The sequence below is a fragment of the Microtus oregoni genome, unplaced genomic scaffold, assembly GCF_018167655.1.
Source record: "Microtus oregoni isolate MIOR12 unplaced genomic scaffold, Mior012 000068F_ref0000429, whole genome shotgun sequence".
Taxonomy (NCBI): Eukaryota; Metazoa; Chordata; class Mammalia; order Rodentia; family Cricetidae; genus Microtus; species Microtus oregoni.
This window is the reverse complement of record NW_024543975.1, coordinates 1,137,289-1,153,121: the sequence shown is the minus strand read 5'-3', so window position 1 is coordinate 1,153,121 and position 15,833 is coordinate 1,137,289. Positions and strand designations below refer to the sequence as shown.

General features: G+C 51.6%; 1 protein-coding gene across 1 annotated transcript in view; it reads left to right on the top strand.

The window, feature by feature from the left end:
- Cd82 (CD82 molecule) overlaps nt 1–8,863 on the top strand; it is a 46,434-nt gene extending 37,571 nt beyond the window's left edge. The window contains exons 7-10 of the mRNA XM_041641283.1: nt 6,090–6,203; nt 7,258–7,452; nt 7,671–7,754; nt 8,032–8,863. Coding sequence (XP_041497217.1) covers nt 6,090–6,203; nt 7,258–7,452; nt 7,671–7,754; nt 8,032–8,109 — 471 coding nt within the window. The 3' untranslated portion in view covers nt 8,110–8,863. The remainder of the gene's footprint in view (nt 1–6,089; nt 6,204–7,257; nt 7,453–7,670; nt 7,755–8,031) is intronic.
- Nucleotides 8,864–15,833: the final 6,970 nt, after the last annotated feature.

Genomic DNA, 15,833 nt, shown 5'->3' with positions numbered 1-15,833 from the left:
CACACACACACACACACACGAGTTTGTCATTTGGTCATTTCTTAAAAGTGTGCAGAAGATCAGAGAGGGCATCTTTTCAGATACAGGAGCTGAAGCACAGAGAGGTTTAGCAACTTACCCATGTTCACACAACTAGTGAGCAGCAGAGGCAGGGTGGAAATCCAGGCATTCTGGGTTCAGTGATCATGCTGATACAATAGTCACCACAGTGGTTCCTTATCTCAGTTAGCTTTGGTTTATAATCCGTCCCCAGCCTGTTCACCAGGTGAGCTGTACAGAGGGTTCCCAGCATGGACAATTAAAATGAGAGAGAAACCGGGCAGTGGTGGCACATACCTTTAATCCCAGCACACAGGAGGCAGAAGCAGGTGGATCTCTGTGAGTTCGAGGCCAGCCTGGTCTACAAGAGCTAGTTCCAGGACAGCTAGGGCTGTTACACAGAGAAACCCTGTCTCAAAAAAACAAAACAACAAAATGAGAGAGAAGAGAGCATGTGCCAAGAACAGAGCTGCTGTTTCTGAATCTGGACAGCGGAGGGCTAACCTGAGCCCTGGGCCTCCAGGTGGCCAAGGCAAAAGAGGAAATGGTAGGGTTACTAGATGAAAGGTAGCTCGCTTGGATGTCAGACAGGAAGCCCGTGGTTAGAGATGAGAAACTCTGTGTAGGGTCAGGTACTCATTCCTGCCTTGTGTGGCTTTTTGGGGGCCCAGCCAGGGTACATTGCAATGCAATTAAGTAGGAAGCTGGTGGCCTCTGCAGGGAGCCTGAGCCTCCTCCACCCTCACCCCTAGGGGAGCCACCATCTCATGGTGATGCCAGCAGCACCCTCTGAGGGGACATCAACCCTATGTCAGGGGCCAAGCTTCAGATTTACAGACATTTCCCATCCAAGAAACAGGTTCACAGGAGCCAAGGTGAATATGGCCATAGTCACCCACTTAGCGGCCTCATAGTGACTTCCCTAGGGTCCTTCTGCCTGCTGACCCACTTCTGTGGTAGAAGTCCAGGAACCCACCTCCAGGTGCCTCCAGTCCTGGCCCAGGGCTGGCTGAAGAGTTGGGCCTTGGCTCTTTCCAATGCTGTGTGCCCCACAACTCTTCCTATGCCACCTCAGGCTCCACACCCCACTCCTTCATGCACACAGTGGGGATCCCCTGAGCTGGATGAGGTTCTGCCCCTGCACCCCTGAGTTGGAAGGAATATAATTTCCACTCTCGGCACATTGTAAATCTCAGAAGGAGACTAAACATCCCTTGGTGGTGTTTATTCCTGAAGATGGCACGGCTGGGGAGGTGAGGCAGCGATTCTCAGCGCAGAGGAAGAAGCCTTCTAGAAGATGGACTGGCCTCTCCTCAAGGGTGTATCAGAACCTGGTTCCGAGACTTGGGTGGGAAGTCCCCCAGCCTCGTTCTTCCTCTTCTGTGGAGCGATGCTTCAGACCACTCTCCCTTGGGTGTGTCTCTGTCAGGAATGTCCTCTGAGACAGCAGCTGCAGACACTCAGTGGCAGTGTGGTTCATGAGCAGGACACCAGGCCCCTGTGCACTATTTCTGGTGTCCCTGGGGAAGTAAGTGGGTCCAATTGTGCTAACGTCCCAGATCCTTCTGAGCTGTGACATGTCATTGTTCTGAGACTGGGTTTCATATCCTCCAGGCTAGCTTCGGAGCTACTTTGTCCCCAAGGATAACGTTGAACTTGCGATACTTCTCTCTGCCCTTCCAAGTGCTAGTACAGTCACATGCTCCTCCCCACTCCCTCCCACCTCTCACCTCCCCCCAGTGTTAATCAGTGTGGGGATGAGACCCAGGGCTTTGTGCATGCTCACAAAGCACTTAGCCACCAAGTCACACCTCCAGCCTCCCCAGCACCTTTGTAAGATTTGGATGCTTCAAGATCTCCCAGTGCTGTGTGGACAGTGGCAAGGTAGAAGGTGTGCCGCCTAGGGCTCTTGGCTGGCCAAATGTCATGGCATCACTGACCTGGAGACTGCTGGGCCTGGTAAGGGCTCAAGATAGCAGCTACACCCACTGTGGGCAACGTTAGGATAGGCCAGGCTGGCTGAGAAAGACTTAGGGTGCAGTCACAGGAACTTAGGGTGTGGTCATCATCCATCAGCTGTTGGCTGCTATGTAATCACCCAGCTGGTGTGTTACAAGAAAGGGCCCAGGGCTGGCATTCAGGGGGCTTGCTTCTTGGAAAGTTCTGATGCTGGTTGCTGTGTGCCTTGGGAGATGTCTAAGCCTGGGATTCTGCTGATCCTCCCTAGGGCAGTAGAGAGTGAGAAGGCCAGGAAAGAAAGGAAGTCTTCCTGTTTCCCTGCTACAGGCTGGTTTGGCTGCAGAATGACAGACACACCATAGCTCCCATTAACATATACAGAGGTGTCAAGAATCCAGGCTGGGTTGGAGTGCAGAACCTGGAGCTAGAACTGTAGGAGAAAAGGTTCATGTGGGGGTAGAGTGAGGCCAGAATGTTCCAGAGAGGGTGTTAGGTGAGCTGAACTCCTCCCAGCTCCAAGAAGCCTAAAGTCACGAGTGTACTCACACCTGTGTGGCAGAGGTGTTAGGCCAGGTCTACAGAGACAAAACCTTCTCTGTGTTCAGTCACAGGACAGGTGACCTTTTATTCCCAGCTGTGAAGAAAGAAGGCAGCTGGCTGCTGGTTGCCCAGGGTCACAGAGACATGGGTGGAGTCTCTCAAGTGAGCCCTGATCCCTGGAGTCTCACTCTGCACAGGAACTCAGGTTCTCTGTCAGCTATGGTGATGGGGGGGGGGGGCATAACACGCTCCTAGAGACTGCGGATTGCACTTGAGTGGTCATTAGAGGTGACATATCCTGTCTCATGGCCCCAGCGAAGGGCCTTATTTCTAGAGGGACACCAGGCAACTTCTTCAGTAAGACCCTGGGAAGCTGGGCTGCTTCGACACATTAGAAGACTATACAGTGTCCCACAGAACCTGGAGAGAAGGACAGAGGGCACCAGTGATGGTTGGCCCAGGAAAGGACTTACTTGATCCTGTGTAGTTAAAACTAGGACTTGAGGGGACCGATGCCAGTGAGACAGTAAGAGACTGATAAAGTATGGTGAGCTGCTTGCTGAGAGAATCCCAACCTGTGGCATGCTTTTGTAGGGCACTGCATTCTCCGTGACAGAAAACATTTAAGCAGAGGACAGGAAGGCACGGAAAGGAATCTTAAGTGGGGTGGTGTGCTGTGCTTCAAGGTCCTCCGCCATCCAGATGGTGACAGCACTCTACCTGGAAAGATAACAGCACAGCCTTGGTGTGTGGGGAGAGGGGGGGGGGTGAGATGGGTGGGGTGTTCAGGTGGAAGCCTCTATGATCATGGGAGCTGCCTAGATCTGGGGGACAGAGTCTGCTGCAGGCTGGCTGTGTGACCCAGGAGTCTTGGGATCTCATTAGGAAGAACAACTTGAAGTGGGAGAGGATGATGACACCTGGGGGGTTGACAGCATCCCAGGGACTGACCAAGAGGACATGAATCTCGGCTCCAGAGCTGTGACAGCACTCAGTCCCTCACTATTGCTGGCTCGCTCCTCTGTTGGTCCTCCCTCGGAGGTGGCTTGTCCCTGAGGAAGCCTCTCAATCCACTCCACTGGCACAAGAGATGCACACACATGTCTGTACAGCCCCAGGTGACACCCTAGGTCTCCAGACCCAGCCGTGTCAGCCACATCCTGGGCTACAGGATGCTGGGCGACTTCCACGGAAATCACCGACGTGGTGGGAGTCCCCCAGGGCCTCTCTCACCTTCGGCTATCTGTAACAGTGGTGGAGGAGATAGGGAAGTCCAGCCGTCACACAACCATTCTGGGAAAGTACAGAGCCCTGTGGCCATAAAAGGGAGACCTACTGCAAGCGGAGGATGCGGACGTGGTTGGGAGGCGGGCTTTCAAGGCCTGGGGATTATCTCCTAACCAGAGGCTAGAAGTGAGGTCCAGGTGGTCAGGCCAGTCAGACTCAAGACCTTCAGGCAGACAGCCCAGCTGTGGGGCACCCAAACCACAGGCGAGTCTCTGGATGCGGCTAAAGTTTTTCGGACCAACATGTGGTTGAATGCTGAGGAAGCTTTGTGGGTGGCTAGAAATCTGGGTCCAGGGTGAGAACAAGCCCACGTCCAAACTTCAGTTCTTGCCTGTGATCATGTGACTTGGCTAAGTTCACATACCTCTCTGGGCCTGTGGTGAGGGAACAGGGATGGTTCCTGGGCCATGGGCCTGGTGGAAGGGTCAGGGAATAGCTCAGTAATTGTGTTCTGTAAGTCACAGTTCTGATGAACTGTGAGTTGAAAAGATTTGCAAACTGTAGAATTCTATGATGCTGTTTCTCTGCTTTCTCTTTCTCTTTCTGTGGTTTGTTTGCTTGTTTGTCTTTTGAGTCAGGGTCTCATGTGGTCTAGGCTGATCTCAGAGTGGCCTAGCCATGATGACCTTGACCTTGACCTGCCTGCTGAAGTCTGGAGAGCTGGGGTTACGGATGTGTGCCAGCATGTCCAGTTTATGCAATGGTGAAGACTGACCCCAGGTTGACCTAGGCAAGTTCTGTACCAGCTGAGCCTCATCCCCAGTCCGTGAGGCTCTTTGAAGCTTATGCTAGGAGCTTGCTACGAGGGAGGGATGCAAGACCACTGCACTGGTCCCCTGGGTTGAGGAGGGAAGTAGTGAGCAGCCCAGATTGCTGGCACAGCTGAAGGAGGTGGGCATCCTGGGTACAGCATCAAAGGCTCCCCTTGGGGAAGAATATGTTAAATGCTGACATCAGGAAGAGGGGCATGTGTGACCTTCCTCACTTCCAAGTGTGATTTTTCTTGGCCCTGCATAGGTAAGTAAGTAATGGTGGCCAGCTTGTTCATGCTGTGTAAGGGAAGCCAACAGGAACTGCTCAAGTGCTTCTTGAGGCCATGTCTCCACCTTTGTGGATCTCACCTCACTCTGGGGCAGAACTTTTGCACTGCAGCTAGCCCCAGAGCGAAGTGAGACCCAAAAGGTCGCCCATGCACTGCTGGCTGTTGGTGAGGAGCTAGGAGTCCATGGCCAGCGTCTCCTGAAGTCCTCTTCTGCCTCACACCCCTGGGCTTCCCCACACCAGAGACCAGGGCATTCCTCGGCTGGGCGAGGGCTAGTCAGAATATGGGCTGTGAAGTGCTAGGGAAGGGAGGGCCACCACGAAGGGCCAGGCAGCTCTGCAGACCCCCCCCCCCCTTCTCACCGATGTGAGGCCCTCAGCCTCATGTGGTGCTGCTGACTCTAGAGGTGGTTGAGTGGCTGAGGCTGAAGCCGGCTTCTGGTTGGGCTCCCTCAGCTGCCTTCCCGGCACTCCCAGTACTTTCTGGAGAAACTGCAGCCCACTCCACAAAAGCAAGAAATAGGACATGCTCAGCCTCTTATTTTGCTTTCTCTAGGAATTAGGCCTCATGCTCAGTCTCTGTGAAGTCATCTAACTTCGCTCCAGCTGTTGGGGGCTCTAGCCAGCACCCAGAGCCAGCCCACGCCCCCACAGTTGAGGAAAGAATAGACGAACCTGTGGTGCCAACACATAACCCTACAGGACAAGGAGGGCAGGGAAGGGTAACAAAGGGCAGAGGAAACACTGCATTCCGGAGAGCAGGCACAAGACCTTCTGAGGAGATGAAGTTTGACAGGGAAGCTAACCATGTTCATATACAAGGGAGCAGCATTCTTGGCAGAGGGAACAGCACACACAAAGAGCAAGAGGCCTTGTATAATGGAGCACAGCAGGAAAGAGAGGAAACCAGGACTGGGAAGACCTGGACAAATGTTGTGGGACCCTGCAAGTCACTAAGAGGACATTGACATGTGTCCTGAAAGGTGTGCGATGCCACAGGAGGCTTTTCAGTGTGGACAGGAAAGATGAACGGTTAAGGGATAGACCACATGTAGATAAGGTCAACACTGACCAAACAGGCACCAGGAATTAGCAGGAAGGTGGTCGACATGATCTGGAGCCTTGAGTGTGACCTGGGATTGCTATGGGGAAGGAGGTGGTGTGTGTTAGCAGCTGCGAGGCTCAGGTTCAAGGCCATTCCTGACCCTTACATCCCTCTGCAGCTGAAACAGGAGGTGGGCAACATGGTGATGGACATTATTCGGAACTACAAGGTCAATGCCAGCAGCAGCCGCGAGGAGAGCCTGCAGGAGGCTTGGGACTATGTGCAGGCGCAGGTAAAGAGGGCTGGTGGTGACACGTGGGTGGTGCACACCTGCAGTGTGATGTCTGCACAGCAAGGATGTGTGGGGACGGAACACAAGTGCCTCTGGCCCCCAAGCACAGCCTCGGAGACAGCTCCTGGGCTCACGGGCTGACTCTTGTTTGTTGGCCCTGGAAAGGTGGTCCCTTCCAGGTGTCACAGAATAAGCGAGGCCTCCCTTTGTCTGCTCAATGGGAAAGAGCCTGTGAGGCCCACCCCTGAGGCTCCAGCCTTTCTGTCAGAATTGACAGCTGGGGAGACAACCTAGAATTCAGCTCCTCTGTGCATGCTTGGAGCGCCCCCTTCTGGCTACCACAGATCTGAGCTTGGGTGCACGAGATGGCCCAAAGGATGTCAGAATAGATACTAGTCCCTCCCATTTGATCCCCAAAGGGACCCGCAGATAGCAGCTTGAGCTTACATCCCAGAAAGGCTTTCTGCCCTCTGAACGAGAGCATTTTGTGACAGGACAGAAGAATAGGTCCTGTCTCCTTCTCTGACAGTCAGGGAGGGAGTCAGCTCCAGATCTCAGCTGCTGGTGCTGAGTGAGCACTGAGAAGCAGCCCTGGCCCTGACTGTCTCTGGGCCCATCTGTGTATAACCTGCCTCACCCCATACAGACCTTAGTTCCTGTTCTTCCTTTGTGGAAACCTCGGCTCCGCTTGAAGTGAAGGAACTGGGGTTTGAACCCAGCACCTGACCCCAGACTCCATGCTCAACTTTGCCACCTGCCAGGCCTACACCCCATAAGCTTGTGCAGACTGGTCTTGCCCTTGAACTCACCCCCTCCACCCCATATGCATTTACTGACTGCTCCCTGTTGGCCTCGCTGCTGTATTTGTAGTTTGTGCTACTTCTCAAAAGCCTCCTGAAGTCCCCCCTGATGCATAGCACCTAAGTTCAGCCCACAGGCTGCACTTCCCCAGGGATCAGGGGATGTAGAGGTGGCCAGTCTGTGTTTCCCCGGAGGGGGGCTGCTTGAGATGGGCTGAGTGGTGGATCGAGCAGCCTGTCCCCAATCTGCACAGGTGGAGTGCTGTGGCTGGGCCAGCTTCTACAACTGGACAGAAAACTGGGAAATCCAGAACTCGACAGAGCTTCTGTACCCCTGCTCCTGTGAGAAAGTGCAGGAAGAAGACAACAAGCACATTGTGAAAAAGGGGTTCTGCAGCAACAGCACCCTGGACAGAAACAACCTGGATGTCTGGCCTGTGCACAAGGAGGTGCGTTGGTGTGGGGCTGGTGGTCAACCGGAGAGGGTGGGTGCTCCAGGCGTCAGCCGTGCCCAGGCCGGCACTCGGGCTTCTTTCCCTCCGCAGTTGCCTCCCTCTTTGCTCACACCATCATCTACGTGCATATGAGGGGTCTGCTCATAAGTCAGGGAGCCCTGGGAAGGCCTCCTGCTGCGGGGCATGTAGTCTGACATGCAATCTTCCCACAGGGGTGCATGGAGAAGGTGCAGACATGGCTGCAGGAGAACCTCGCCATCCTCCTGGGCGTGTGTGTCGGTGTTGCTGTCATTGAGGTCTGTCCCTCCCCAAGCCTTCCCCTGGGCTTTGTTTTACATTCTCTGCCCCACCCCCGCTTGCACTGATATCCTGTGGGGGTGAGTGGTGCCTGGACTTCTAGAGGTGCGGTGACCTCAGCCCATCTCGCTGAGTGACACCAGACAGGGCACTGCCCATCTCTGGGCCCCCTTCAGCAGCCTGCCTGTCTCAGGTGCTTGTTACTGGAGTGTTGAGCTGGGGGCTAGGGTCCTGGGACCTGGGCTGGCCATGCTGACTTCCATTTGTCCTTTCCAGCTTCTGGGGCTGCTGTTGTCCATCTGTTTGTGCCGGCACATTCATTCTGAAGACTACAGCAAGGTCCCCAAGTACTGAGGCTGTTGGAGTTCTCTCTGTCCTGTGTCTCTCCACCCTCAGCCTCCCATGGGGCCTCACTGGCTCTTTCCCCCATGGCCTATGCTCCATCCAGCACTAAGGCCTCTGGCCCCTCCTGAGCAAGGGCCGTGTCAAGGACTTTCTGGGCCTGGACCGTACTCCCTGCCTCTCTGCTTCCAGCATGGGGTCCCGGATCTTCTGTGGCTCTTCCTCTTACTGTCTGGGGTCTCTTAACAGCTTGAAATGATTCCCAGTGTTACTGTACAGGATGGCTGGGTCCCCACCCTTAAGTCATATTAGATTAAATACCAGGGAGGGTGGTTGTAGCCCCCATGGATGTCCAAGGGTCAGGCCACAGGAAAGGTTAGTGACTCCCCCCACTACCTTGATAATTTCTTTATGGGTTTTTCATGTTTCTGTGGGAGACAGAGAGTAGGCAATTCTTCCCCCACAACTTGCAGTCCCATCCCCAGCAGCTCAGCTCAGCAGGGGTTGGGGGACTACCCCAGGCAGCCTCTAGTGAGCTCTTCATTGATAAGGGACCCAACTGCTTAGGGACATGGGTACCTCAGGTCTGGCTCAGGACCTGAGTTGTCTGTGGACCAGAAAAAGAGGAGCTGGACTGGTGTTTCTCCGGCAGCTGTTCCCTGTCCCCTGGGCTGAGGGTGGTTGAGGCTGTGCCTTGCAGGGTTGGGAAGGGGCCTCCGTGTGTTCAGCTCTTAAATCAACTATTAAATGAGGATTTGTAACAATACAGCCTGAAGTGGTGGCGTCCGAAATTAGGGGATGGAGAGGACATGGTGGTGGCTGGAGGGAGATATGGAGATGACCCCAAAAGCATGATATGGGGTTCCTGTGTTCACTTTCACTGGTCTTCCTCCTCAGAGACCTGGGTCCACGTGCTTGGCAGTGGGTTTGTATAGAGCCAGGAAGCCACAGTACAGCTGACCTCTTTCTGGAGCACCAGGTTTCTATTAAGACTCACAGATAAAAACTTTTCATAACAATAAAGCAAGTAGGATGTGCGACCCAGGGCCTTTTGAATGAACTGTCCCTCACAGCCTTGGCATATTCAGCCTGGAAAAACTCTGAGCCAGATGGTGTGACGAGGAAGCACACACACAGAAGCAGATGGGAGGTAGGAAGGATGGCCAGTGGGCACTTCTTCCACTCAGCTGTGGGCCTGGGAGGACCCGGAAGGGCAGGCTCCAGGGGAAGCACCCAGTCCTCCTAGAGAGGGGCTTTGCAGGGTGATGCTACAGCAGGACCCACCAGGGGGCGCTGCTGTCCCATTTTAAGAGCCCAGGGACCCAAAGACTCTTGTTAACTGCTGGCACCTGGCCTGCCCCAAATCTGCTATTCTCTCAGCCAGTGGGAACACTTAGGACAATGCAGACTCCAGGGCTCAAGATCCTGTGAGCTGCAGAGCTGGAGGGGACAAGGAATCTGCATGCTTGCAATCCAGGAAGTGACTCCTGAGTTGAGTTGACTTGGTTTAGATTAACTGGGACTGGGAGACTGAGCCACTGGTGAGCCAAAGAGGAAGGAGTGGGCAGGGCTCGGCTGGAAAGCCTGGTCAGAGACTTTCTGTGCTCAGAGTCTGTGTAACCTCATGGTCAGACCCACAGTTCCCCTCTATACCAGGCTAGGGTCTCAGGATGCTGAGTTCCCTGGGGACTTCAACCTCTAGGACTCGTTGTTGTTGTTTGTTGTAAGAAAGAGCGGCCAGGCTGCGTTCCTGGTGCCCGTCCGCCCACATGGCTAGCTTATGCCCCGAAATAATTACACAGAAACTGTATTCTTTTAAACACTGCCTGGCCCATTAGTTCCAGACTCTTATTGGCTAGCTCTTACATATTGATCTAACCCATTTATAATGATCTATGTAGCCCACAAGGTGGCTTACCAGAGAAGATCTTAACCTGTGTCTGTCTGGAGTGGGAGAATCATGGCGACTCACTGACTCAGCTTCTTTCTCCCAGCATTCTGTTCTGTTTACTCCGCCTATCTAAATTCTACCCTATCAGAGAGCCAAGCAGTTTTCTTTATTACTTAACCAATAAAAGCAACAGATAAGATACAACACCCACCTCCATCATTTCCCCTTTTTCTGTTTAAACAAAAAAGAAGGCTTTCATTTTAACATAGTAAAATTACATATAGCAAAACAGTTATCAAGCAAGAATTACAGTTACAATATTTATATCTATTTTATCTTTTATCATAACAAAGGAAAACTATAATTATCTATCCATTCTTCAACTCCATCAAAGACTCCAGAAGGATATAATATTACCTCAGCAAATAAGAAATCCAAACTCTAGAAACGAAAGAGACATCTCACTGCCTGTACAGTTACCCAAAGTTCCTCTGTATCATTGGGGCATCCATCTTCAGCCTACAGGCCCATAGTATCCAGCAGACATTTTCATGAAGCAGGAAATTTCATAGTCAGTTCAGTCACTTTCTGCTGTGTCCTGCAGAATGTCTTGCAGACTCTTTCATGAATCAGGAGCCCCAAAAGACCATCTCACCTTTAGGCAAGTTCAGCAGTCCTCTCTCTGCAGGTTCTCTGAGTCCAGTTCATGCATCAGTCCAGGCAAGAGCAGTTTCTTGCCCAAATGGCTATCAAACTCAATAACGAGCCTCTTCGATGCCCATCTTCCTCTTGAAGTAGATTGGTGCTGCCAGGAGCAGACGTGTCTCATTGTCATGAAAAGCCCTAAGTTATTAAAACATTTAAAATGCCATATTCTGCAGTCTTTGAAAGATATGAAGAATGCCTATTTAACTGAAATATATCTCTATATATCTAGAAAATCTAACTAACATGACTACAAGCTTTACTATCATCGATGATTATCCATTAGCAACCTATATTTCCTAATTATACATTACATTTTAAATGAACTACACAATCACAATACCTTAATCAATATCAGAAATACATATACATATAACAAAATTGACCTTAAAATCCATACCAATGTAAATTATTCATATATATATCATATCCCCTTTTAAATGTAAAAGAACATTTATAAGCAATATTTGGGAACATGGGCGCAGTTATGTTATTTCTCTCCAAACTGCTTCCTGCTGAATGGGGGCGCTGTTAATCAGATCATTTAGGGTGTAACCTTTGTGCCAGGTTTATCTCAGTTGGCAGTTAAATGAAGTAATTTTTTTGAGGGTGTTCACAGCAACTTTTCGGGAGGTCGTGGTCTATCATACCATATCGGGATAGAGTGAATCCACAGGGTCTGGTCCTCTGTGAAAACAAAAGAAGACCTGCTCCAAAGCATCATATCCTTAGACCCAAATTTTGAAATCGTAATACCCTATATCCATTCTCGTTTAGCTTGGCAGCCCATGTAATGAAATTTCTCTCTGTACTTAGCTCCTTCACAGTCAAAAATTTTAAAGAAAACACAATGTACATAATCCAGACTCTCTGCGAATTTTCCATTTTTACGTGACTTTTTTTTCTTTATTTCTTTTAATCTCTTAACTATCTGTACTCTATCTCTTTAAAGACTTTACTCTTTTTTAAGACATTAACTTTATTTTTTATATTCTTTTTCTTCTCTCTCCCAAGCCTACATACATTCATCCAACAGTGTCTGAATCTATTCTATTGTGAATCTGTAATTTTTTTACTATCCAGGATCATTTCTTAAAATGTTAAGCAGTTCTTAAAAACTTAAGTTGCACCATGTACAAGTAATACAGTACCGCCTGTGTCTTGCCCAGTCCAAACCTTAACTGCGCTGTTATTACAGTAATTACGGTAGTTCCTGCCTGAGGTCAGCACTGTTCAGCATGGAGCAGCCGCTCCTGCCTCAGATCCATTTGGTGCCCCTGAGCTGAGCACAGTTCCAGGCACACAGCAAGTCCACAGTTGTTGTTGTTGTTTTTGAAGGCAGGATTTAGCAGGGCAGTTTGGGGCCTTCTCTGAGACCTGGGTGAACACTTACCATGTTCCAGGGCTAGGGTTTCTGAATAATGCTGGCTCAGCTTTTCCCATTGATACCTTTCATGCACCACAAAGTGACAAAACATAAAGCTGAGCACAGTGGCACTAAGGAGGCAGAGGCAGGAGAATCTCTAGTTCCAAGACAGGGTAAGGAGACCCTGTCTCAAAAGCAAACAAATAAACACAACAAAACAACAATAATAGGCCATAAAAAGTTACAAGTAAAATACATGTTTTTTTTTTGTTTGTTCGTTTTTTTTAAATCTAGGACGTGTGGACTGGGGAGAAATAAAATCCTAGTGGCCCATAGGTAGCAAATGCATACAACATACCTAAACCACGCTACATCCTAGGCAGACATCACCAATCAATCAGATCCATTTCCTCAGCCTAGGTGCTCTCTGGACATACTTAATGGACTACACCACTCACTGGGGCCTTAGATTCCTCAGCTCAGCACGATCAGTCAATCTGTTGAGCTCTCGGGGTTATGACAAATCATGGATTGTTCTACTTCTGAGCTTCCTGGTGGAAAGCAAAAAGGGGAAGCTCTGACAGCACCACAGCTGCCTGGCCCTGTTCTTAGCACTGGGGACAGTGTGACTGCCTGCACTCTAGAACTCAAGGCTGCTCCGTGCCTTTCCTAAACCCTTGACAGCTTTCCTGTCATTGGGCCAAAAAACTAAAAGGAGCCTGCTGTGTGCTCCCCACAAGCAACAGGCACAGAAGCTGAGCTTGTTGCCGACAGTGTCCTGGAAAGGCCAGTGGCTGATGCAATGGGGTCCCCGAGTTTACCCGGCAGTTAGTGTTGAAATGGCAGGTGCCTGAACCTTGTTTCTCAGAGACTAAAGAGCCTGAGGTAAAGACGGTCAGTGTCCTGCCCTAGCTGGGGGAGGGGCGGCTTTTGATGACTTTGCTGCATGGTGGAGCTATGCCAAGGACACCTAGCCTTTTTCCTTACAACAGGTGAGGGAAGGCTAGTCACAAGGTCGCTGGGGTCTGCTCCTGCTCACAGCCTGTTCTATGAGAGCTTGCTGGGCAAGATGACAGTTGCAGCTAAAACTGGTTTAGTTCTGAGCTAATCAGGGACCTGTATCAGATATGGGTCTCAGTCCATATGGGGACCATCATTAGACCGCAGGGAGATTGGGGTAGCCCACCTTCCCTGTGAGGAAGAGCCACTGTTGCTATGACGAGAGTGGCTAACTGAACTCGGGGGAGGCTACAGGACCCTGGGCAGGGTTCTCAGCCTTTTCTTTTTGACTCCTGAAGTGTTGGATTTAGCAGAGTGGTGTGAGACCCTCAGCAAGGTGCCTGGCACCCGGCAACCCCAGTATCCAGGCTGAGCAGACCTGTCCAGTCTGAAGGTGGAATGCAGGAATGCTAAAGTTGTGGGAGTGGCTGGAGGGTGGCTGCCAGGTGGACAGAGTCCCTGCTTTGTGGTCTGCCTGTGGGGAGCAGAGAGTTCCAGGCAAGGTCTTTGCCAGGGATCCTTTAGTCCCCTGGGTTTGGAGACAGTACAAAGGGTGGGTCTCTTGTTTCCAGCCTCTCGGCCTTGAGACTAGAGGAAGCTAAGTGAGGTACTGAGACTGTCTAAGGAGCTGAAACCCCCTCCCCAAACACACACAGGAGTAGCAGCTGTCAGTGTATTGAGAGCAGGCGTAGATTATGGTTTTCCACATAGAAAGCACTCAGGAACATGACACGGTCACAGTGTGGGGTACATCTGAGTTTAACAGCTCTGATCCGTCCACTCTGCCTAAAGCCTCATGCTTAGGGGCTTCAAAGTCAGAACTGGAAGCCACACTTTTTTAAAGGCCACCTGGGTCTCTGCCCCTGTCCAGGGAAGGAGGAGGAGGTCGAGGAGATGACCTGGTGACCCGATGCCCCAGGATGATATGTCGTCCATACATTCTGCTGTCTAAACTCCGGGGAATGACTCCATAGGGGAGCCTGGAACCAGGAAGAGGCTGCAAATCAATGATTGAGCAGTCCCCAGGCAGATACCAGGTTTGCCCATCCTCCCCAGCCCCACAGCTCTGCCTACTGGGAGGAAATCTGGGTTTCCTCTGAGTCTGGGAAAACCCCAGGCTGTGCCATGTTGTCAGGCTCACAAGCTCTCCTGTGTGCCTTCTGGTCACTGTGGCCTCTCACTGCAGCCCTACCCGCCCCAGTTCTTCCTTCTCCTTCTTCCAGGCCTACTAAGCTCTGTCAGGGGGGACCTGGTCTTGGCCCCCTAAACCCTGATGTGCCCTATCTCAGATCCTAGGGTCCTGGCCCTCAAAACCCTCTCCCTGGGCTGCTGAGCTCCTGAAATCCTTTAAGGCCTCCCATGGACAATGGCACCACCTCCAGGCTGCCGTCTCTCCTGCCATGGTCCAGGCTAGGGACATGGTGGGCAGAAGACTGGCACATGGGCATGCTGGACAGGAGGAAGGGTCCCTTGATAGTGCCCAACAGCACCTGGATCAGGCACGACTGTGCCTTCCAGCCCCTGGGGAAGGCAGTGGCAGAGTACTAGGGCGATGGCAGGAGGAGATGCTGGCTAGTGGGCAGGGGAGTCCTAGTCTAGGTCTGGCTCTTGTGTATGGGTTGGAAGGAGATGCAGAGGCTGAGGGAAGCAGGAGGGCTGGGGCATTTCAATGACCAGTGTAGAGCTATTTTAGTTCATCTGCCATGACCGCTGGGGAGGAGTTGTTCTAAATGTGCACAGGGTGTGTGCATGCACACATGCCCCGCCTGTGTGCCAGACCCTCGAGACTCTTAAGGGCTCAGTCTCTTCCCAGCTAGGGGGACTCCCAGCCCCCTCTCCTGTAGACCAAGCTGTGGGCTGCCAAAACGGAGCACCCCAGATCCCCATCAGTGCCCAGACTGACCCCAGTTTGGAGGCCCTTCAGTCACTTCCACAGCGTGATGACAGAAGGTGTGGGGGGGACAGACCCTGCGTAGGAGGAGCATCTGCCTCTTCTTTGGTGTTTTCCAAACCTGCGGACTCAGGTAAATCCATTCATTCCATGAGTGCTTGCTGGACACTAATGGCATTTACAGTCTCTCAAGAACATAGCCGCACAGCTAGCAAGATGGCTCAGCATGTAAATGCTATCGCTAAACAAAGATGCAATCTATTGTTTGACCCCTGGGAACTCACACAAAAGTAGAAAGAATCAGGTCCATATAGCTGTACTCTGTCCTCATTTACGCCGCCTTGTATGTAGGCCTGGCCCCACGCACTAATAATAAACTTAATGTTGAAAAATTAAACAAAAGACTGAAGTAACTGGAGAGATAGTTCAATGGTTAAGAACACTGGGTGCTCACTTGGACATCCATGATATGTGCTGCCGGCAGAAACCATGTTGATATTTATGTCCTGTGACCATGATGGTGTCTGTGGTCCGTACTGCGGTCCGTGGTCCTACTACAACTGGGGATGTGTTAATATCTGTGACCTGTGTCACCACCAAAGGCCATGCTGATGTCCTCGGCCTGTGCTGCCACCGGGGGGGGGGGGGCTATGATGGTGTCCATGGCCTGCACTGCGGCAGAGGGCTAGGCTGATGTCCATGGTCTGTACTGCCGCAGGAGACCATGCTGAGGTTCATGGCATGTGATGACTGCAGGGACCATGTGGACATCTGTAACCCATGCTCCTGATGACTATAAAAGGCAAGGAAGCAGTGACATTGATGACTGCAGACTCACAGTTGAGGAAGAGGGACATAGAAGGCTTCTGTGACAACCCCTACCC